This window comes from Dictyostelium discoideum, assembly GCF_000004695.1.
Source record: "Dictyostelium discoideum AX4 chromosome 4 chromosome, whole genome shotgun sequence".
Taxonomy (NCBI): Eukaryota; Evosea; class Eumycetozoa; order Dictyosteliales; family Dictyosteliaceae; genus Dictyostelium; species Dictyostelium discoideum.
Window position 1 is genome coordinate 886,792 of NC_007090.3, and position 22,500 is coordinate 909,291.

General features: G+C 19.8%; 14 protein-coding genes across 14 annotated transcripts in view; 6 read left to right on the forward strand and 8 right to left on the reverse strand.

Moving 5' to 3' along the window:
* The window catches only part of DDB_G0283629 (cation diffusion facilitator family protein), a gene marked incomplete at both ends in the record, with an annotated part of 1,632 nt that extends 1,065 nt beyond the window's left edge, over positions 1-567 (reverse strand). The window contains one exon of the mRNA XM_633833.1: positions 1-567. This exon is cut by the window's left edge and continues 1,065 nt beyond it. Coding sequence (XP_638925.1) covers positions 1-567 — 567 coding nt within the window.
* Positions 568-1,771: 1,204 nt separating this feature from the next.
* Positions 1,772-2,708, forward strand: arfrp1 (ARF-like protein; the record flags this gene model as incomplete). The annotated part of the gene is made up of 3 exons (XM_633834.1): positions 1,772-1,864; positions 2,059-2,143; positions 2,236-2,708. The coding sequence occupies 3 exons, from the start codon at positions 1,772-1,774 to the stop codon at positions 2,706-2,708; spliced, it is 651 nt and encodes a 216-aa protein (XP_638926.1).
* A 75-nt stretch (positions 2,709-2,783) lies between these two features.
* DDB_G0283633 (hypothetical protein) lies at positions 2,784-4,467 on the reverse strand (the record flags this gene model as incomplete). Its single annotated transcript, XM_633835.1, has 3 exons — positions 2,784-3,074; positions 3,263-3,959; positions 4,040-4,467. 3 exons carry the CDS (start codon positions 4,465-4,467, stop codon positions 2,784-2,786), a joined length of 1,416 nt encoding a protein of 471 aa, XP_638927.1.
* Positions 4,468-4,853: 386 nt separating this feature from the next.
* Positions 4,854-6,144, forward strand: wdr89 (WD40 repeat-containing protein; the record flags this gene model as incomplete). The annotated part of the gene is made up of 3 exons (XM_633836.1): positions 4,854-5,172; positions 5,248-5,960; positions 6,097-6,144. 3 exons carry the CDS (start codon positions 4,854-4,856, stop codon positions 6,142-6,144), a joined length of 1,080 nt encoding a protein of 359 aa, XP_638928.1.
* A 337-nt stretch (positions 6,145-6,481) lies between these two features.
* xrcc3 (AAA ATPase domain-containing protein) lies at positions 6,482-8,176 on the forward strand (the record flags this gene model as incomplete). Its single annotated transcript, XM_633837.1, has 1 exon — positions 6,482-8,176. The coding sequence occupies one exon, from the start codon at positions 6,482-6,484 to the stop codon at positions 8,174-8,176; it is 1,695 nt and encodes a 564-aa protein (XP_638929.1).
* A 342-nt stretch (positions 8,177-8,518) lies between these two features.
* Positions 8,519-8,744, forward strand: DDB_G0283639 (hypothetical protein; the record flags this gene model as incomplete). Its single annotated transcript, XM_633838.1, has 2 exons — positions 8,519-8,618; positions 8,716-8,744. 2 exons carry the CDS (start codon positions 8,519-8,521, stop codon positions 8,742-8,744), a joined length of 129 nt encoding a protein of 42 aa, XP_638930.1.
* A 342-nt stretch (positions 8,745-9,086) lies between these two features.
* DDB_G0283641 (hypothetical protein) lies at positions 9,087-9,274 on the reverse strand (the record flags this gene model as incomplete). The annotated part of the gene is made up of 2 exons (XM_633839.1): positions 9,087-9,165; positions 9,201-9,274. The coding sequence occupies 2 exons, from the start codon at positions 9,272-9,274 to the stop codon at positions 9,087-9,089; spliced, it is 153 nt and encodes a 50-aa protein (XP_638931.1).
* A 587-nt stretch (positions 9,275-9,861) lies between these two features.
* DDB_G0283643 (hypothetical protein) lies at positions 9,862-10,008 on the forward strand (the record flags this gene model as incomplete). Its single annotated transcript, XM_633840.1, has 1 exon — positions 9,862-10,008. The coding sequence occupies one exon, from the start codon at positions 9,862-9,864 to the stop codon at positions 10,006-10,008; it is 147 nt and encodes a 48-aa protein (XP_638932.1).
* A 1,018-nt stretch (positions 10,009-11,026) lies between these two features.
* On the reverse strand, positions 11,027-11,835 carry DDB_G0283645 (calcium-binding protein; the record flags this gene model as incomplete). The annotated part of the gene is made up of 4 exons (XM_633841.1): positions 11,027-11,089; positions 11,179-11,321; positions 11,441-11,638; positions 11,724-11,835. The coding sequence occupies 4 exons, from the start codon at positions 11,833-11,835 to the stop codon at positions 11,027-11,029; spliced, it is 516 nt and encodes a 171-aa protein (XP_638933.1).
* Positions 11,836-12,553: 718 nt separating this feature from the next.
* On the reverse strand, positions 12,554-13,372 carry cbpF (calcium-binding protein; the record flags this gene model as incomplete). Its single annotated transcript, XM_633842.1, has 4 exons — positions 12,554-12,616; positions 12,706-12,848; positions 12,968-13,165; positions 13,252-13,372. The coding sequence occupies 4 exons, from the start codon at positions 13,370-13,372 to the stop codon at positions 12,554-12,556; spliced, it is 525 nt and encodes a 174-aa protein (XP_638934.1).
* A 1,567-nt stretch (positions 13,373-14,939) lies between these two features.
* On the reverse strand, positions 14,940-15,735 carry cbpG (calcium-binding protein; the record flags this gene model as incomplete). Its single annotated transcript, XM_633843.1, has 4 exons — positions 14,940-14,987; positions 15,078-15,220; positions 15,329-15,526; positions 15,615-15,735. The coding sequence occupies 4 exons, from the start codon at positions 15,733-15,735 to the stop codon at positions 14,940-14,942; spliced, it is 510 nt and encodes a 169-aa protein (XP_638935.1).
* Positions 15,736-18,183: 2,448 nt separating this feature from the next.
* cbpC (calcium-binding protein) lies at positions 18,184-18,988 on the reverse strand (the record flags this gene model as incomplete). Its single annotated transcript, XM_633844.1, has 4 exons — positions 18,184-18,231; positions 18,341-18,483; positions 18,593-18,790; positions 18,877-18,988. The coding sequence occupies 4 exons, from the start codon at positions 18,986-18,988 to the stop codon at positions 18,184-18,186; spliced, it is 501 nt and encodes a 166-aa protein (XP_638936.1).
* Positions 18,989-20,278: 1,290 nt separating this feature from the next.
* DDB_G0283647 (hypothetical protein) lies at positions 20,279-20,666 on the reverse strand (the record flags this gene model as incomplete). Its single annotated transcript, XM_633845.1, has 2 exons — positions 20,279-20,487; positions 20,648-20,666. 2 exons carry the CDS (start codon positions 20,664-20,666, stop codon positions 20,279-20,281), a joined length of 228 nt encoding a protein of 75 aa, XP_638937.1.
* A 1,387-nt stretch (positions 20,667-22,053) lies between these two features.
* The window catches only part of cutA (fatty acid elongase 3-ketoacyl-CoA synthase), a gene marked incomplete at both ends in the record, with an annotated part of 1,551 nt that continues 1,104 nt past the window's right edge, over positions 22,054-22,500 (forward strand). The window contains one exon of the mRNA XM_633846.1: positions 22,054-22,500. This exon is cut by the window's right edge and continues 1,104 nt beyond it. Within this exon, the coding sequence (XP_638938.1) occupies positions 22,054-22,500 (447 nt within the window).

Genomic DNA, 22,500 nt, shown 5'->3' on the forward strand with positions numbered 1-22,500 from the left:
TAATATCAATGAATATCTTGCTTTCTTTTTACTATCTAAATTTCTTAATTGATTTAATGGTTTACTTTCTTCATCGTCTTCATCTGATGATCCATGATTATGATCACTACCACTACCACCACCATGTGAATGTCCATGTCCATGTCGACCACCACCACCACCACTACTACTACCATCTTCACCACCTCCATGTGAATGTCCATGTTTTTTCTTTTTACTTTGATTATTATTATTTGTTAATAAATTTTTATTACCAACATTATGTTCTTGGTCATTGTTGTGTTCCAGTTCATTTCCATGTCCATATTCTTCTTCATGGTTATGGTCATGGTCATGATTATGATCGTGATTATGTTTATGTTTATGTTCGTGTTCATGATTATGTTTATGATCGTGATTATTTATATGGCTATTTGTAATAGTATTATTATTATCATTATTATTATTATCATTATGTTCTAAATTATGACTATAGTAATTATTATCTTCATTATTAATTGAATGACTTGAATTATTTTTATTTATAATCGGGGAACTTTCCAATTCATTATTTTTGAAGTTTTCCATATTAAATAATATTTAGTTACTTTTTCTTTATATATATTTATTTTACACTCTTTATAAAGAGAATAAAATTTTTTTTTTTTTTTTTTTTTTTTTTTTTTTTTTTTTTTTTTTTTTTTTTTTTTTTGGGAAAAAATAAAAATTTTTAAATTGTTAAAATAAAAAAAAAAAAAAAAAAAAAAAATATAGTTTAAAATTTAAAAACTGGGAAAAAAAAAATCCTTTTTTTAATAATTAATTTTTTTTTTAATGGTTTAATTAATTTTTAATTTTATTTTAAAAAAAAATTAAATTTTAAAAAAAAAAAAAAAAAAAAAATATCTATATTAACACATACGAATAATAATAATTTTTTTTTTTTTTGTGTCTGTGTGTGTTTTTGTGTGTGTTTTTACCAAAATTTTTAATAAAAATAAAAATAAAAAAAAAAATTAAAAAAAAAAATGATTAATTAATTTATTTATTTTTATTTTTAAATTTTTTTGTTTTTTTTTTTTTTTTGTTTTTTTTTTATTTTTTATTTTTTTTTTTTTATTAAAACACACCCTCACTTCCCTTAATTAAATTAATTTAAAAAATAAAAAAAAAAATAAAAAAAAAAAAAAAAAAAAAAAAAAAAAAAAACACGAATATTTAGGTAACAACAAATCGACAACAAATAATTTTGTCATTGTATTAAAAGACATTTAAAAAGATTAAAATTAAAAGTTTTGATTAAATTATTTTAAAAATATATTAGAAATAAAATTTTAAAATTAGATTTAATTATTTATTTTCAAAAAATCAAAAAATAAATTTGGAAATTTATCATTTTTTTAATTAAAAAAATAAAAATTCATTTTGAATTTTATATTAGATTCACATATATGAATTAGCATTTTTAAATACTAGTTTTCAAAAAAATCAAAAAAAAAATAAATTTGGAAATTTATCTCTTTTTTTTTTTAATTAATAATAAAATAAAAAAAAAAATTAAAAAAAAATAAAAAAACCCTTTTTTAAAAATTTTTTTATTTTTTTTTAAAAATAGGTTTTTTTTTTTTTTTTTTTTTTTTTTTTTTTCAAGGATTCCCCTTTTTAATTATATGTGTTGCGTACTATATTAAATATAAAAGTCCAAAATAATAATAAAAAAGCAAAAAAAAAAAAAAAAGAAAGGGGTGAAGTGTACCGTGTACATATAGTAGTTTAAATAAAAAAAACATATATGTATTCACTATTTGTTGGATTATGGAAGTACCTTTTTAGTAAAAATGAATATTTTATTTTAATTTTAGGTTTAGATAATAGTGGAAAAACTGTAAGAAAATATATAATTTATAAATTTTACAAAAATAAAATAAAAATAAAAATAAAAATAAAATAAAATAAAAATAAAAATAAAAATAAAAATAAAAATAAAAATAAAAATAAAATAAAACAAAATAAAATAAAATAAAATAAAATATTAATGAACAATAAATAAAAAAAAATAAAATAAAAAAAAACAAATAGACGCTACTAGAACAAATTAAAACAAAATATACAAAAATACCAGGACTACCTCCACATAAAATTGTACCTACAGTTGGTTTAAATAGTAAGTTACTGCTACTAATAATAAAATATTTAATATATATATTTACTAAATTTTAATATTATTTTTTTTAAAAAAAAAAAAAAAAAAAATAGTTGCAAGAACTCAATTTCAAGATATTAAATTAATATATTGGGATTTAGGAGGACAAACACAATTGAGAACAATATGGAATAAATTTTTTAGTGATGTACATGCAATTATTTATGTTGTAGATTCGAGTGATAAAGAGAGATTCAATGAATCAAAGGATGAATTAGAGATAGTAATTAATGATAGTAAACTCAAGGATGTACCATTACTATTATTCTTTAATAAACAAGATTTACCAGATTCAGAAACAATTGAATACCTTTCATCAGTATTTAAAAGTGTCATTCAAAGTTGTCAATTATCGAATTCAACCGATCAATTATCATCATTATCATCATCATCACCTATCACCACCAGAAATGTTCAATTACAACCTTTAATCGCTTGTAAAGGTGAAGGATTAGAACAAGGAATTAATTGGTTATCTGATTGTTTACGTAAAAATGCAAGAACAATTGAAAAATCAGATTTTTAAGTTACAAAACAAAACAAAACAAAACAAAACAAAAATAATAAAAACTTTATTTAAATTTAAAATTTATTTTTATTTTTATTTATTTACTTTAATTAATTCTTGTGATTTTGAAATTGAAATTTTATAATAAATTAAAGCAATCATTAACCAAATTGAACAAGTTAAAAAAATACCTTGATTTGAAATTCTTTCAATATTTACTAATATTGTTACAACTAATAAATTTAATGGTACTCTAAATAAATTCATAACAGTTGCTCTAATTGATTCTGGAATATATTTACTTCTTAATGTACCAGCACATGGAAAATAACAACCACATAAAATTTCAAAAAATAAAAATGATAAATAAATTATAAATGAATTCTTTTTTCAAAAAAAATAAATAAATTAATAAATTAGTAATTATGATGATAGTTAAAATCATAAGGGGTTATCACGCTCCACCACCAAAAAAAATAAAAAAAGAGGGTATGAGAAACTACCCCCTCCCCACCCCTTTTTGATTAAAATATATTAAAATTTTAAAATTTTTTTTTAAAAAAAACACTTACATTAAAAAAGAATGGAATTATAAAACAAATTGAAGATAATAATAAAATATATTGAATTAAAATTTCAGGTTTTAAAATTTTTTGAAATAAATTAAAAATTGAAGAACCAATCATAACACAAACCATAAATGTTGCGAAAATTAAACCAAATGGTAATTGAACATTTAATAGATCAGAGGATTCTAATAATGTTGGAGTCCACATGAATACAAAAGTGTACATTGAAGCTTCGAATAATGATTGAACAGTACCTAAACTAATGATTGCAGGATCATTAATTAATGATTGAATTGATGTTTTTAAAGTTGTTACTAGTGGTGATGAGGAGTCACCATAGTTCTCATTCCATTGAGTTGCGATAAGTATTGAACATGTCACAAGTAATGAAAATGCCCAAAGAAATGGTGAGACGTATCCCCATCTATTGGCAACTTCACTAGCGAATAAACCAGATCCAATTGCAACTAAACCATTTAATAATGAACTTTTATAAAATGTTGATGATAATAACTCCTCTTTAAATCCTCTTGAATTATGTTCTGCAATCATCCAACTTTCAAATACTGAAAATAACAATGATGTAGCAATACCACCTAATAATCTACCAATTAATAATATACTAAAATTATTAATAACTTTTGTTAAACAACTTAATCCATATAAAATTCCAAATAAAATTCCCATTCTTTTTCTACCACTTTTTAATAAAAAATATATATATATTAATATTAAAAATATTATTTTTTTTTTTTATATTTATTAATAACAAACACATACTATTTATCAATAACTGGACCAACAGCCATACCAAATATTAAACTTGATAAAAATCCAAAAATGAATAAAATTGCAATTTCTTGTTTTGTGAAACCATAAGATTCATATAATACATAAACATAAGGTCCTTGTAACCAATCTGATGCCATTGCTAATAAATAAGTTAATAAATATTTATTTTGAAACTTTTTAAATTGTTTTTCTTCATTTTCTGTTAAGAAATTTGATTTATCAATTTCACCTTTTTTATTTGGTTCTTCATTTCTACCAATATCTAATAATGTTGAATTATTATTATTGTTATTATTAATGTTATTATTGTTATTGGTGGTGGTAGTGGTGTTGTTGTTATCTTTTTTTGAATAAATATAAAATTGTAGACCACCACATATCAAACTTGTGATAAAGAATTGAAATAAAAAATCCATTTCACTCTTTTTATATTAATATTGTAAATATTTAAAATAAAAAAATAAAAAATGAAAAAAAAAAAAAAAAAAAAAAAACATTTATATAATTATTCTTATTACATGTAGGTTATGGTTTGAAAATTATTTTTAGGTTTTTTTTTTTTTTTTGGTGTTGAATAAAAAAAAAAAAATTAAATCTATTTGGAAAAAAAAAATTAAAAAAAATCTTTTTTTTTGTAATTTTTATTTTTATTTTTATTTTTGTTTTTTTTTTTTTTTTTTTTTTTTTTTTTTTTTTTTTTTTTTTTTTTCAAAAACCGACTAAAACGAAAAATTTTGAAAAAAAAATAAAAAATAAAAAATAATATAATATAATATAAAATATAATATAATTTTAATATTTAATGGATCAATTAATATCACAATTAAATTTTAAAAGTCATAATTCAATAATTCATTCAGTTGATTCAATTGGAGATGATACATGTTATGTTTTAGATTTATCAGTTACACCAAATTTATTAGCAGCTGCAGGTTCAAATTATTTAATCAAAATTTATGATAGATCAAATAATACTATATTAAATGTTTTAAGTGGTCATAAAGATGCAATCAATGAAACTAAATTCATTGAAAATACAAATACTCTCTTATCATGTTCATCTGATAAAACTGTAAAAATATGGGATACTAAAACTGGCCAATGTTCACAAACAATTAATCGTATTGTATCATCATCATCATCATCATCATCATTATCATCATTATTATTAAATACTAATTTTTAATATTTTTTAGAACAAGGTGAAATTTTTAGTATTGATTTAAATGGTGATATTTTAGCAATGGGTGTTGGATCGATGGTTGTGTTATATAATTTATCAACAAAGAAGATGATTAGAAAGTTTGATTGTTCACATACAGAGGATGTTACTAGAGTTAGATTTCATCCAATTGATAAGAATAAATTGGTTTCGTGTAGTGTTGATGGATTGATATGTATGTATGATTTGGAGCAAGCGGATGACGATGATGCGATTGTTCATGTTATCAATGCAGAGGATTCAATTGGAAATATCGGTTTCTTTGGATCGGCATATCAATATTTATATACATTATCACATACTGAAAGATTGGCGACATGGGATCTTACCACCGGATTAAAGATAAAGCATTACGGCGCTGATTTACGATCAACCTTGAGTGACCGTTATAAATTTGAAATTAATTATTTCATTTCTTGTATTTATGATAACGCATCGAATCAATTGATTTTATTCGGAGGTGATTTCAATGGCACAGGCCACGTTTTCTTGGTCACACCAGATGAGGTCATTCAAATTTCAAAATTAGAAAATGTACACACTGATGTCATTAGAAATGTATTTTGGGATAAATTCAAATCTGAATTAATCACTTCTTCTGAAGATAGTAAAATTGGATTTTGGACAAACAATCCTTCAATTACAAATATTTTAAAAATAAATAATGATACAAGTTCAAATAAAATGGTAAATAATAATAATAATAATAAAAATAAAAAATAATATTATTTTTAAAAATTACATTTAATTAATTATTTTTTTATTTTTTTATTTTTTTATTTTTTTTATTTCTATTTTTAAATTTTTTTTTAACTATATTTAGAAAGATGATAAATTAAAATCAAAAAAAACAAGTCCATATAATAAATAAAATAAAATGTTACAAATTTTTAATTTTTTTTTTTTTTTTTTTATTCGAAATTTATCAGCTGCCTGTCACACGACAAATAATTTATTTATTTTTTAAATCATTTAATTTAGAAGAATTTTTGGATTTTGTTTAAATTTTTTTTTTTTATTTTTTTTTTTATATTTTTTTTTATTATTCCCACATACACCACTCCATATTAATTTTTTAATTTTTTTTTTTTAATTTTTTTAATTATTTTTTATTTTTATTTTTATTTTTCATTTTTTATTATTTTTTTTTTTAATGTACAGATATTAAGAAAAAATCAAAAAAAAAAAAAAAAAATAATTAAAAAAAAATGGATACAACAATGTATTGTAATAGCAGTAACACAACAACAGATTATTTTAATAGTAATAATAATTTAATGAATGAACCAACATTTCCAATTCAATATTATTTAAATAATCAAACAGAGTATCCACAATTTTTTACAGATGCATTACAGAGTATACAATATTATAAAAAAATTGAAAAAAGTGAAGAAATTCTATTAATGAGTAAAACTGAAATACAAAGAATAACAAATTTAAATATAATACAAATTGATCAATTATTATTTTTAATATCAAAAAATTTATTATATAATGTTTATAATAATAGTAGTAATAATAATAATAATAATAATAATAATAATAATAATAATAATAATAATTCAAATAATTCAAATAATTGTAATAATAGTAATCAAAATAATAATCAAAATAATAATCAAAATAATAATAGAAGTAATATTAATTCAATTGAATTAATGACATCATTAGAATTAGAAAAATTACAAATTTCATCAATAAAACTATCAACAGGTTGTAAAATAATGGATAAATGTTTAGGTGGTGGTATATCACCTATTGGTATAACGGAGATTGCAGGTGAATCTGGTTCTGGTAAAACTCAACTATGTATTCAATTATCATTACAAGTTCAATTACCTTTTGAAATGGGTGGTTTAAATGGTGCTTGTCTTTACATCACTACTGAACCACCTTTTCCAACAAAAAGATTAAATCAAATGTATACTGTAAAATCTGGTAAAAATACAAATAATAATACCAATAATAATAATAATAATAATAATGGGCAACAACAACAACAACAACAATATTATTCAAAATTAAGTAATAGTGGTGTTTCACCATTAGATAATATATTTATTCAATCAACAACTACAATAGATTCTTTAATGGATTTATTAATAAATCAAATCACTGGTTATCTTGAAAAGAAAACCATTAGATTATTAATCATTGATTCCATAGCTGCATTATTAAGACACGAATATGGTAATGAAAAGAGTGAAATCATTGAAAAAACTAAACTTTTATGGAGTTTAGCTAATAGATTAAAATTAATAAATGAACAATATGGAATAACAATTGTTGTTGTAAATCAAGTAACAGATTTCTTTATTGATAGTTTTCCAAACAATGTAAATACAAATAATAATAATAATAATGAAGAGAATAATATTAATAATAATAATAATAATAATAATAATAATAATAATAATGATAATAATGATAATGAAGGTTTTGTAAATAGTAATGGTGAATTAGTTGTTACAAATAATAGACCATTTAAAAAAAGAAAACAAGATTCAAAAGTTCCTTCATTTCAAAATTCAAAACAACAACATATACCGTTTATTCTAAGTCAACAACAAAATTTATTAACAAATAATAACTATAATAATAATCAAAATATTGGTGATGATAATGATAAAGATGGTGGTGATGGTGGTACAAACAATGTACAACAGTCAACCTATTTTAATAATACCACAAGTACGACCATACCAGCTTTAGGTTTATCATGGGCAAATTTTATAAATTCAAGATTTTTACTACAACGTTCGAAATCAACAGTTCCCGATCCAATAAATAATAATCCAACAATCTTAAGAAAATTGAAAATCATCCTATCATCTTCATTAAAAAATCAAACTATACCATTCATAATTGATGCTTCTGGTTTCAAATGTTATAAAAATTAATTAACTTTTACAAGAAAAAAAAAAAAAATAAATTAAAAAAAAAAAAAAAAAATAAAATAGAAATACAATGTAAATAAACAAATCTAAAAATAAACCCAATCACTTTTTTTTTTCTTTGAAAGATTTTTTTTTTTTTTTTTATTTTTTTGCGTTTTGTGTTTTGGGAAATTAAAGACCCTGCACCAAAAATATAAAATTGGTCAATGGCCGACTTTAATTTTTATTTTTTTATTTTTTTATTTTTTTTTTTCTTTTTCTTTTTTTTTTTTATTTTTTTTTTTTTTTATTTTTTTTTAATTGTTATTATCATTCATATATTTATATTATTTAATTTTTAAAAAAATGGGTTTTTTATTTACAACTTTTAGTCCTCGTTCACCTTCTTCAAATACTAATAAATTATGTAGTGGTGGAAATAGAAATAATTCAGGATCTTGCATTTGTTTGTATTTTAAATTATAAAAATTTAGTTTAAAAAAAAAAAAAAAAAAAAAAAAATTGTATTATTAATAACTTTTTATAAATTAAAATATTTATAGCCTCAAAAGTATCAGCATTTAGATTATAAAAAAACAAGTATTCAAAAATAAAAAAGAAAAAAGGTTATAATTTAATTTCTGTTTAATTTCATTTTTAAAATTTAATAAATAAAAAATGGAATTAATTAAACCTTTTCCTTCAATTCAAAATACTTTTTTTTTTAAAAATTATTAAAATTGAGAGAGAAAGAGAAAAAAAAAAAAAAAAACCAATTAATATTAATAATTATTAATATTAATAATTTCAGATTTATAAATTAAAATTGAAATGAGTTTTATTTAGTTTCATTGGTTTATGTATTTAACTAAGTAATGATTATTTTATTTTAAATCTATATTGATTTGTAATTTTGATTTTTTATTAAAAAATTCTACATTCTGAAATATTTGACTGAAGTATATGATGAATTTTGGGCTATAATTTTTAAAAAATTATCTGTTAAAAATTTACTATTTTTTATTTTTTTTTATTTTTTACTTTTTACATACGAAAAAGGTTATTTGAACACAAATTACTAGTTGAGAGTGGTATATATTGATTTGGTTTTGGTGAATTCATTTTTATAAAAAAGAAACAAAATATTAATAATAATAATAATAAAAAAATTTGTTTTGATAAAAAAAAAAAAAAATGGAAAAAAGAAATTTGTTTTTATAAAAAAAAAAAACTAAACTAAAGAAGGGAAACTTTAGATAAAACCCATTTTTTTTTTTAATACTATCTCCATAATTTTTTTTTTTATTACTTTTTTATTTTTAAAATTTAATAAAAATATTGATTTGGTCCCCACATTTTTTTTTTTTAAAACAATTAAAATAAACTTTTCCAAAACAAAAAAATGGGATTAAATATTTTCCAAAAAAAAAAATATAATTTTGATGGTAAACAATTGTTAATATAATAAAAAAAAAAAAAAATGTGGAGACCAAATCAATATTTTTTTATTGGTCAAATCAAATTCCTCTTTTTTTTTACATTCCAACAATACATTTTAAAAACAAAAAAAAAAAATCTAAAAATATCTCTCAACTTTTGATTTTTGAAATTTTTTTTATATTTTTTTTATTTTTTAATTTTTTTTTTTGTTTTTTTTTTCTTTTACCTTTTCTTCACCAAAATAACCAATCCATTATATTAAAAAAACAATGTTTAACTTTTCATTTCAACAAATTTCAACACCAAATACTTTTCAAGTAGAAATCGTTCCATCAAAGGGTGGCTCAGCTCAAAATTGTGGTGGAAAAGGTGGTCTTTTGGGTGAGTCATTTACAAAAAAAAAAAAAAAAAAATAATAATAATAATAATAATATAATCTGACCCTTTTTTTTATTTTTATATTAATTTTCATTAGCATCAAGAGGCTCATTTAGACTTTAAAGTAATCTAAAAAGATTATTAAAAAAATAAATAAACTATTTTTTCAATATTTTTGGTTTTTTTTTTTTTTTTTTTTTTGTTTTTAACTCTAAAAATAATTTGTGGGATTGATTGTCCAAAGAATTCTTAAAAAATTTCCAAATTGTATTTTCAAACTTTTTTTTATATTTTTATTCTCAATTTTTTTTTTTTTTTTTTTTCAAAAACTTTTAATTGACTTAAAATTTGATTAATAAATTTAATTTAAATATACTTCAATGGGCATATCAGGACATCGAGTTTAAAAACTATTCAGACTCCAGAATACAAATTAATTTTAGCGGCAACGTTCATATCAATCTGCACTTCATATAATTAGAGGAATGATTGAAAAATCAAACATCTAAAGGTTTAAAAAAATGTTGAGAAGTAACAGCATTAAAGAAACATTTAGACTATAGTTGAGAGTCTTTAAACCCAACCAGTTAGTAGGGACTAAAAATCCACTAAACCATAAACTCGATCCGATACTTGAAATACCTTTTTTTTTTTTAATGATAATGGTAATGGGGTAAAATAATAATTACAACAAAAACAATATTGTATCGGACCCACTTGCAATAAAAGAAGTTTCTGAAGAAAAAAAAAAAATAAAAATTATAATAAAAATAAACAATATAAAAGAATAGAAAATTTGTGATAAAATTAAAAAATAATTTAATTAATAATAATAATATTTACATCAAATTATTATTACTATATTAATATATATTTATAAATGTATTTATTAATATTTATTTTAATTATTTAATAAAAAAAACAAAAAATGATTAAAGAATTTGGATAATGGAAAATGAAGGAAATTTTGAATATTTATTTAATTTTTTTTTTTAATGTACCAAACTTTAAAACCTAAAAAAATAAGATTAATGTGGTATTATGTCCCAAGAGAATTTAACAATTTGGACCTCTTGCAGAAAGCATTGTTGCGTAATCAATTCTTCTTTTTTTGAACCACTATAAAAAAAGAATTAAAAATAAATAAAAAATTATTAATACTTTTTATAGTTGATATTAAAAAAAAAAAAAACAAAGTTATAACTTACTTCTTGTAATTCATTTACGGAAACACATCCATCTTTATCCAAGTCAATAATTTTAAGGTATTGATCACGATCAGAGTATGGAGTATAGCCACGTCCTTTAAAGTATTCAAGAAATTCTGTTTGGCTTAATTTTTTATCCTTATCTTTAATTTTTTTAAAAAAAATAAAAAAAAAAAAAAAAAGTAAATTTTAGCATATATTTCAAATCACATTAATCTTACTTTAAATAAAGTATAATATTATTATAAAAGATCTATTTTACCTTTATCAAATCTTAATAACATAGCTTCTACATCAGCCAATGCAGCAATCTCAGCATTTTGTTCAATTTGTTTTTTTGCCTTGTCTACACAATACTTAGCAATTTCACAATAAGTGAATTTACCATCATGGTCCATATCAATTGTTGAACACAAAACACCAGTTGCCTGTGATGCCTTATAAACATCACCATTCATTTCTATTTTAATATTTAATAATAAAAACTGTAAGTATAATTATTTTAATGCTTATATTCTTTTGTTGTGGTTTTTTCAATATTTTACTTTTTAAAAATGATAGATATATATCATATGAAGTTACACTGCCATCCTTATTTAAGTCATAATTTTGGACAAAATTTTGAACTTCTTCAAAAATTTTACGATTATTGTTCATTGTAATATAAAAATATGTAAATTTTTACTTCTTTGTACAAAAATAAAAGAGAATTTGAATAATGAAATTTTAATTTCAAAAAATTATTCTTTTTATTTTTTGTATTGATTTTATTAAAAAAAAAAAAAAAAATAATTATAATAATAATTTTTTTTTTTTTTTTTTAATTTTAATTAAACCAATTGGGTGTTTTCAAATATAATCAGGTGTTGATTTAATAAAAAGTAGGGGTGTGGGAATCAACACAGACTTACAAAAAAATTTAAATTTAGTGATTTAACACAGACTTACAAAAAAAACTTTTTTTTTTGTAGGTCTGTGTTAAATCACTAGAAAATCACATTCTCCCACACACCACCTTTTTTTTTAAATTTTTTATTAATAATAAAAATTAATGGTAAATATTATGACTTAACCATTTATATTATCCAACTGTTTATTAATTTTTGAAATGTTACAAAAAAAAAAAAAAAAAAAAAAAAAAAAATAATTAAAAATTAAAATTAAACAATTATTATTAATTGAATTGAAACATTATTGGGGATATTAAGAAAATAGAGGGGTTGCATAAAAACCAATAGAGCTTCCTTAAAATAAATATAATTAATAACTTCATTTAAAGAAATTGAATATTTATTTAATTTTTTTTTTTTTTTTATGTACCAAACTTTAAAACCTTATAAAATAAGATTAATGTGGTATTATGTCCCAAGAGAATTTAACAATTTGGACCTCTTGCAGAAACCATTCTTGCGTAATCAATTCTTCTTTTTTTGAACCACTATAAAAAAGAATTAAAAATAAACAAAAAAAAATTAATACTTTTTATAGTTGATATTAAAAAAAAACAAAAACAAAGTTATAACTTACTTCTTGTAATTCATTTGCAGAAACACATCCGTCTTTATCCAAGTCAATAATTTTAAGAACTTGATCACGATCAGAGTATGGAGTATGGCCATTTCCCTTAAAGTATTCAACAAATTCTGTTTTGGTTAATTTTTTATCCTTATCTTTTATTATTTTTTAAAAAAAAAAATAATAAAAAAAAAAAAAAAAGTAAATTTTAGTATATATAAATCACATTAATCCTATATTAATAAAGTAAAATATTATTAAAGATCTTTTATACCTTTATCAAATCTTAATAACATAGCTTCAACATCAGCCAATGCAGCAATCTCAGCATTTTGTTCAACATTTTTTTTTGCCTCGTCTGCACAATACTTAGCAATTTCTTGATATGTGAATTTACCATCATGGTCCATATCAACTGTTGAACACAAAACACCAGCTGCCTGTGATGCCTTAAAAATATCACCGTCCATTTCTTTTTTAATATTTAATAATAAAAACTGTTAGTATAATTATATTAATCCAATATTCTTTTGTTGTGGTTTTTTTTCAATACTTTACTTTTTAAAAATGATCGATATATATCAAATGAAGTTACACTGCCATCCTTATTTAAGTCATAGTTTTTGACAAATTTTTGAACTTCTTGAAAAATTTTATCATTATCACTATTAGTACTCATTGTAATTTAAAAATATGTAAATATTTACCACAAAGATAAAAGAGAATTTGAAAAATAAAATTTTAATTTCAAAAAATTAGTCATTTAATACTTTTTTTTTTTTTATTGACCTGTGATAATAAAATAATTTAATTAAAAATAATAATAATAATAATAATTTTTTTTATTTTTTTTTAATTTAAATTGGGTGTTTACAAATATAACTGTTGATTTGAGAATGAAGCGAGTTCACACATTAAATTTTTTTTTTTTTTGAAAGTCTGTGTTAAATCACAAAAAAATCACATTCTCCCCCCCCCCCTTTTTTTTTAATTAATAATTAATAATTATTTATTAATAATTAAATAAAAATTAGAGGTAAATATTCTGACTTAACCATTTATATTATCCACCTGTTCATTAATTTTTTTAAATGTTAAAAAAAAAAAAAAAAAAAAAAAAAAAAAAAAAAAAAAAAAAATTAAAAATAAAACAATTATTATAAATTTAATTGAAACATTATTGGGAGATTTAGAAAATAGTGGGGTTGTATAGAACTTCGTTTAAAAAAAATTAATAATTTAATTTTCATTATAATTTTTTATTTCCAAAATTAGTTTTATTAGAAATTATTTATACTCTTAAGAAATTAGTATATTATTTAATTATTCTCTTTTAGCGATAACTGTCAACACATTTTAAATAGTATAAAATAAAAATTAAAAATTTTATTATTTTCAGCTTTTATGATGATTAAAAAATATATTATATTATATAAAAGAAAAAAAAAAGAAAATAATAAAAATTAAAATTAAATAAAATAAATAAAATTATCAAAGTTAAATAATTAAAATAAAATATAATATTACGATATTAATTTGTTATTTGAACTAATCCAAACAATGTACCCATTTGATAGAATGGAGCTAAACCTATGTTTTGATTTTATAATGGACCTAAACCTGTGAAAATTGGTTTATACATCTTGTGATCAAGTGAAAGGAGTGGCAAATCTGATGATGTATTTATAGGCTGGTTTAAATTGATCTGGAATTGTTGATTCACAATCACCACCAAGTGGAACATCTTCAAATTAATTATAATTATTCTTATCATCGGTATTTTTACTATAATTATTGCTATGAATTTTATTATTATTATTATTATTATAAATTCATTTTATTGATTTTATATATTTGAGATGCTTATTATTATTATTATTATTATTATTATATCTGCTTGTAATAAAAGAAGTTTTACAAGAAAAAAAAAAAAAAAAAAAAAAAAAAAAAAAAAATTATTATTATTATTATTACCATTAACCGATTTAATAAAATTCATCATTCTAGTAAATTTGTGATAAAATTAAACAATAATTTTATCAATAAAAATAATAATTACATCAAATTACTATTACGATATTAATATTTATTTAAAATTTAATAAAAAAATAAATAAAAATTAAAAAAAATATAGAATTTGGATTTTGGACAATGGAAATTGAATATTTATTTAATTTTTATTTTTTTGTACCAAATTTAAAAACCTTAAAAAATAAGATTAATGTGGTATTTTGTCCCAAGAGAATTTAACAAATTGGACCTCTTGCATAAGCCAATCTTTTTTGTTTGAACCACTATAAAAAAAGAATTAAAAATAAAAAAAAAACAATTAATACTTTTAAAAGTTGATATTAAAAAAAACAAAAAACAACGTTATAACTTACTTCTTGTAATTCACTTGCGGAAACATATCCATCTTTATCCAAATCAATAATTTTAAGAACATAATCAGGGTCAGAGTATGGATTATAGCCCTGTTCTTTAAAGAATTTAACAAATTCTGTTTTGTTTAATTTTTTATCCTTATCTTAAAAATAAAAAAAAAAAAAAAAAGTTAATTTTAGTATATATATTTAAAATTACGTTAATCTTAATTTTAATAAAGTAAAATATTATTATAAAAGATCTTTTTTACCTTTATCAAGTCTTAATAACAATGCTTCGACATCAGCCAATGCAGCAGTCTCAGCATTTTGTTCAATTTGTTTTTTTGCCTGGTCTGCACAATATTTAGAAATTTCATAATAACTGAATTTACCATCATTGTCCATATCAACTGTTGAACATAAAACACCAGCTGCCTGTGATGCCTTTAAACTATCACCATTCATTTCTTTTTTAATATTTTATAATAAAAAAAATGTTAGTATAATTTTATTAATGTCGATATTCTTTTGTTGTGGTTTTTTTCAATATTTTACTTTTTAAAAATGATTGATATATTTCAGATGAAGTTACACTGTAATCCTTATTTAAGTCATAATCTTGGATAAAATTTTGAATATCTTGAAAAATTTTACTATTATCACCACAAGTGCTCATTGTAATTTTAAAAATATGTAAATTTTTACTACTTTGTACAAAAATAAAAGAGAATTTGAATAATAAAATTTTAATTTCAAAATATTAGTCTTTTTATACTTTTTTTATTGATTTGTGATAATAAAATAATTAATTTATTAAAAAAAAATAATAATAATAATTTTTAGAAACAATTTGATTATTTGAAAATTGGGTGTTTACAAATATAACCAACTGTTGATAATGAAGCAAGTTCAGTCATTAAATTTTTTTTTTTTGAAAGTCTGTGTTAAATCACAAAAAATCACATTCCCCCACCCCATTTTTTTTAATTTTAATAAATAATAAAAATAAAAATTAGTGGTAAATATTCTGACATAGCCATTTATATTATCCAACTGTTTATTAATTTTTTTGAAATGTAAAAAAAAAAAAAAAAAAAAAAAAAAATTAAAAATAAAATAATTATTAATTGAACCATTATTGGGGAGATTTAGAAAATAGTGGGGTTGTAAAAAAACCAATAGAACTTTGCCACAATAATTATTTCCAAAATTAATTTTATTAAAATTATTTATACTCTCAAGAAATCAGTAAATTATTTTAATCATTCGATTTTAGCGATAACTGTTAACATTTTAAATAGTATAAAATAAAAATTAAAATTTTATTATTTTTAGTTTTTATGATGATTAGACAATATATTAAAAAAAATTATAATTATAAAAAATAAAATAAATAAATAAAAATTAAAACTGAATAAAATAAATAAAATAAATTATAATATTTAAAATGGTACCTTTGAATTGACCAGACATACAGACGAAAATATCAGCCTAAAAATAGATGGTCTATGAATACCAAAATTAACAAGGTAGCCGAAATTAATGAGATAAAATTAGCATGATACCTATGTCTGCAAAAAATTAATATTGGTCCTGAAAATTACGATATTAATTTTGGCATGGGACAGACAGATACCTCATCCAATCATTTATAAAATCAATTGGATTCATTTTTGAATTTATTGAATTGATTTGACATCATCCGTGTAGTCTTCTTTAGACTAACTTGTTTACAATAATCTGGAATAACTATTTGAACATAATATGATCCTGCTACTTGATCTTTTAATGTGTATCATTCTCATCTGTGGCAAGATATTCAATTTGGTGATGTAACTGATTTGTACACAACCTGATAATAATGTTTTATCACATTGTTATTCTTATAGATCATTAGGAGTGTTTATACTATGAAACCTGGATTCACGGGAAAAAATTTTTTTAGAACATTCATTATTTTTTGAGATATTTTATGACATGTAATTTCTCACTTTTTAAAAAGAGAAATTATAATTTAATAAAATTTTTAACAAATTAATATTAAATATTAATTAATAATATATCACATGTTAATATAAAATTATCATTAAATAATAAAAAAAGAATTAATATGAAAAATGACATTTATAAATTTTTTAAATTTTTAATTAATTTTATTTTATTTTGTTAGCTTTTTTTTTCCCCGTGTTGACATCAGTTCTATCAATTGTTTGTGGTCGTCCGGTAAATGTCATACAATGGTTACAACCATTATTAACAAAGAGATTATCTACACTGTTGGTTTATGTAATTGATACATCTGATTTACCCCAATACCACTTCAGGTTTTTTCTTAATTAATGCTATGAATTTTATAATTATTATTACTATTAATTCTTTTTGTTGATTTTATAAATTTGAGATGGTTATTATTATAATTATAATTAATAAAATGATTTCTAAATAATGTGATAAAGTGAAAGAAATGGTGAATCTGATGATGTATTCAAAGATCACTTTGAATTTTTTTTTTTTTTTTTTTTTTTTTTTTTTTTTTTTTTTTTTCAATGCTAATTTTATCAAATTTATTACAGCCTGCTAATTTTATCATATTATTTTAAGCCTTAAAACAGGTGGTATGTGTGGGCTGAAACTATTAAACCTGCTGTAATTAATATAATAAAATTAGAAAGGGATACATCTTCTCCAAAAGAAATAATATATCATATGTCATAAAAAAAAAAAAAAAAAAATTATTTTTTTATTGTTTTTATAAGAGAAGTGTATGGGAAAAATCAAACTCTGATGGTTAAAAATGCTGAGAAGTAACAGGATTAAAAAAAAGTTTAACGAGAAAAAAAAAAAAAAAAAAAATATAATAATATATAATAACAATATAAAATAATAGTAAATTTGTGATAAAATTATACAATAATAATAAATAATATTTACATCAAATTATTATTACGATATTAATATTTATTAACAATGTATTTATTAATATTTATTTTAATTTTTTAATAAAAAAAAAACAAAAAATGATTTTAGATTTTGGATAATGGAAATTGAATATTTATTTAATTTTTTTTTTTTTATGTACCAAACCTTAAAAAAAAGATTAATGTGGTATTATGTCCCAAGTTTTTTAACAATGTGGACGGCTTGCATAATCAATTCTTTTTTTTTTGAACCACTAAAAAAAGGATTAAAAATAGAAAAAAATAAAAAATTAATACTTTTTATAATTAAAATTTAAAAAAAAAAAAAAAAAAAAAAAAAAAAAAAACAATGATATAACTTACTTCTTGTAATTCATTTGCGGAAACACATCCATCTTTATCCAAATCAATAATTTTAAGAACATAATCACGATCAGAGTATGGGGTATCTGTTCCTCCTTTGAAGTATTCAACAAATTCTGTTTTGTTTAATTTTCTATCCTTATCTTTTATTATTTATTAAAAAAAAAAAAAAAGTAAATTTCAATATATTTAAAATCACATTAATCTTATTTTAAATAAAGTATAATATTATTATATAAGATCTATTTTTACCTTTATCAAATCTTAATAAAAAAGCTTCAACATCAGCCAATGCAGCAATATCAGCATTTTGTTCAATTAGTTTTTTTGCATTGTCAGCACAATATTTAGCAATTTCATGATAACTGAATTTACCATCTTTGTTTATATCAATTGTTGAACATAAAACACCAGTTGCTTTTGATGCCTCATAAGAATTGCCATTCATTTCTTTTTTTAAAATTTAATAATAAAAACTGTTAGTATAATTTTATTAATGTCAATAATCTTTTGTAGTGGGTTTTTCAATATTTTACTTTTTAGAAGTGAATAATATATTTCTTGTGAAGTTAATACGCCATCTTGATTTAAGTCATAACCCTTGGCAAATTTTTGAACTTCTTGATAAATTTCATTATTAGTTAACATTGTAATATTAAAATATGTAAATTTTTACTACAAAAATAAAAAAGAATTTGAATAATAAATTTTAATTTCAAAAAATTAGTCTTTTTATACTTTTTGTTTTACTTTGATAATAAAATAATTTAATTATTAAAAAAAAATATATATTTTTTTTAATTTTTATCATTATTATTATTAGAAACAAATGATTTGAAAATTGTAATTTTTAATTATTGGGTATTTACAAATATAGCCAACTGTTGATAATGAAGCAAATTCACATTAAATATTTTTTTTTAGATGAGTGTTAAATCACAAAAAATCACATTCACTCCCACCTCCACCCACTTTTTAATTTTTATAAATTAAAAAAAACAACTTTTTACCCACCCAAAGAAGGGTTAATTTATAATTTTCATTATTATTTTTATTATTAAAAACTCATTCCTTGTAAAATAATTTTTTTTTTTTTTTTTTTTAATTTTTTTTTTCCCATATACTATTTTTATCTCACCCAATCAAAAAAAAAACTTTTTTTTTTTAATAATAATGATTATAAAATAATAAAAAAAAGATTTGTAAGGTGTTTTATAACCCACAGCATGATAATAAAAAAACACTTCATTTGTTTTATTTTCTAATTTGACACAAAAAAATTAAAAAAGTAAAAAAAAAAAAAAATAAAAAAAAAAAAACAAGATTTAAATCACCTTTTTTTATTAATAGAATTGAACCATTATTGTGCAATTAAACTTCATTTTCATTATTACAATTATTAATTTCAAAATTAGTTTTATCAGAAATTATATTTTTAAATTAGTATATTATATATTAATAATTATTCTCTTTAAATTTTATTAATTTCAGTTTTTATGATGATTCACTCAACAATATATTAAAATACAATTGTCAAGATAAAATTATAATAAAAAAGAAAATAATAAATAAATAAAGTCCTTCTAGAGTATACCACTTCCGTTCTAGAGAGTGATTTACTTTTCAAACCAATATTTAAAATGGTACCTTTGAATTGACCAACAGACAGACAAACAGCTCATCCAATCATTTATAAAATCAATTGGATTCCAATTTTTGAATTGCTTGAATTGATTCGACATCATCTGAACTGAATGTATAGTCTTCTGATTAACTTGTTTACAATAATCTGGAATAACCATTTGAACATAATATGATCCTGGTACATGATCTTTTAATGTGGGTATTTACCATTTTCATCTGTGACAAGATATTCAATTTGGTGACGTAACTAATTTCTACAGAACCTGATAATAATGTTTGACCAATATGGAGTGTTTATACTATGAAACCTGGATTGACGTCAGTTCCAGTCAATGTTAAACAATATTTACAACTATTATTGACAAAGAGATTATCTACACTGTTGGTTAATGTAATTGATACATCTGATTTACCACGATATCGCTTTAGGTTTTTCGTGAATTTATCATTGTTATTTGAATCAATACAAACAAATGTACCCATTTGATAGAATGGAGCTAAACCTAAGTTTTAATTATCTAATGGTCCTAAACCTGTGAAACATTATCTATACATCTTGTGATCAAATGAAAGAAATGGTGAATCTGATGATGTATTTATAGATGACTTTGAATTTCCTTTTTTTTTTTTTTTTTCCCTTGCTAATTTTACCATATTAATTACAGCCTGCTAATTTTATCATATTATTTTCAGCCTAAAAACAGGTGGTTTGTGTAGGACGAAACTAATAAGGCTGCTGTAATTAATATAATAAAATTAGCAAGGGACACATCTTCTCCAAAAGAAATAATGTGTCAAAAAAAAAAAAAAAAAAAAAAAAAAGAATGAAAATTATAAAAAAATAAAATTAAAAAAAATAAAATTAAAAAAAATAAAAAATTTATAAAAAAAATAAAAATAAAAAAATATTTATGGGAAAAAAAATTAAAAAAATAAATAAAAAAATCCAAATTTAGTATAAAAATAAAACAACCAGAAATAAACAAAATGATATAAAAAAAATGATTGAATGATTTTTGAATTTTTTTTTATTAGAATGGTTATATTTATTTATTTTTTATTTTATTTTATATCGTTGTGTATTTTTGAATTGAAAATAAATAAAATTAAATCATTGTTTTTTTTAAAAAAAAAAAAAAAAAAAAAAATGAAAAATAAAATAAAATGAAAATTTGGATGTGATTGAAAAAAAAAAAAAAATTAATTATTTTTCAAAGATATTTTTAAAGATTTGGAGAGTGGAAAAAATAATAATTTTTTTTTTTTAAGATTTCTTTTTATTTTATTTTTAAATTTATTTTTAAATCTATTTTAACAAAAGCAAAAAAAAAAAAATAAAAAAAAAAATAAAATATAAAAAAAAAAATAAAAAATAAAAATAAAAAATTATTTATAATATGTATTTTTAATTAATTTTTTTTTTTTTTTTTTTTTTTTATCTTGTAAATTTATTTTTCTTATTTTTTTTTTTTTTTTTTTTTTTTGTTTTTATTTTTTTTTTTTTATTTTTTTTTTTTTTTAGTTTTACCTTCTAACCCGATAACCCATTAATTTTTTTTTTGCAATGTAAGTATTATGGATAATTATATATTATTATAACGTGATGTTGATGTTTTTTGTGTTGCAAAAAAAAAAATTTTAAAAAAAAAAATTAAAAAAAAAAAAAAATTTAAAAAAAAAAAAATTAATATACTCACACTATCCAATTCCTATTGCGGTTGGGCATTCAAATGGAAGGATGACTCCAACCTGATTCGTTTTTTTTTTTTTTTTTTTAAATTTCATTTTTTTTTTTTTTTTTTTTATTTTTAATTTTTTTTTTTTTTAAAATTTTTTATTTGTTTGATATTTTAACCACACTTTACTTTTTTTATTTTTTATTTTTATTTATTTATTTTTTTTTTTATTTATTTATTTTCTTATATATAATAAATATATATATAAAATATAATAACATTAAATTTTGTAATAATAATAATATAATAAAAAAAAAAATAATAATAATAGTTAATAGTTAATAGTAATAAAAAAAAAAAAAAAAAAAAAAAAAAAAAAAAAAAAAAAAAAAAATGGTAGAAGAAAAGAAAACTACTCAAGCAACACCAAGAGTTGAAGAGGAAGTTAAATCATATTATTATCCAGATAGAGATGCAGATATGGAAGAGGTTGGACGTGGATATTCAATATGGAGAAATAATACATTCCGTACTATGGTATTAGGATTAACACCATTGGTTATAATAAATTTCATTTACCTCTATAATAATAGTGCTATATTAATTGACATTTTCGATAAATTTCAAACCATGGTATTGGAAGAGATGTCAAATCAAGATCCAACCAATATTTACATTATAATAACATTGGCATTCTTGTCATTATTAGGATTGGAATTGGTAATTAGTGTATTTTTATCAAAGAGAAGAAGAGAGGTTTACTTGGTTGATTTCAGTGTATTCCAACCACCAGAGCAATACAAAATTTCACATGAATTCTTTGTTGAGCATACAAAGAGT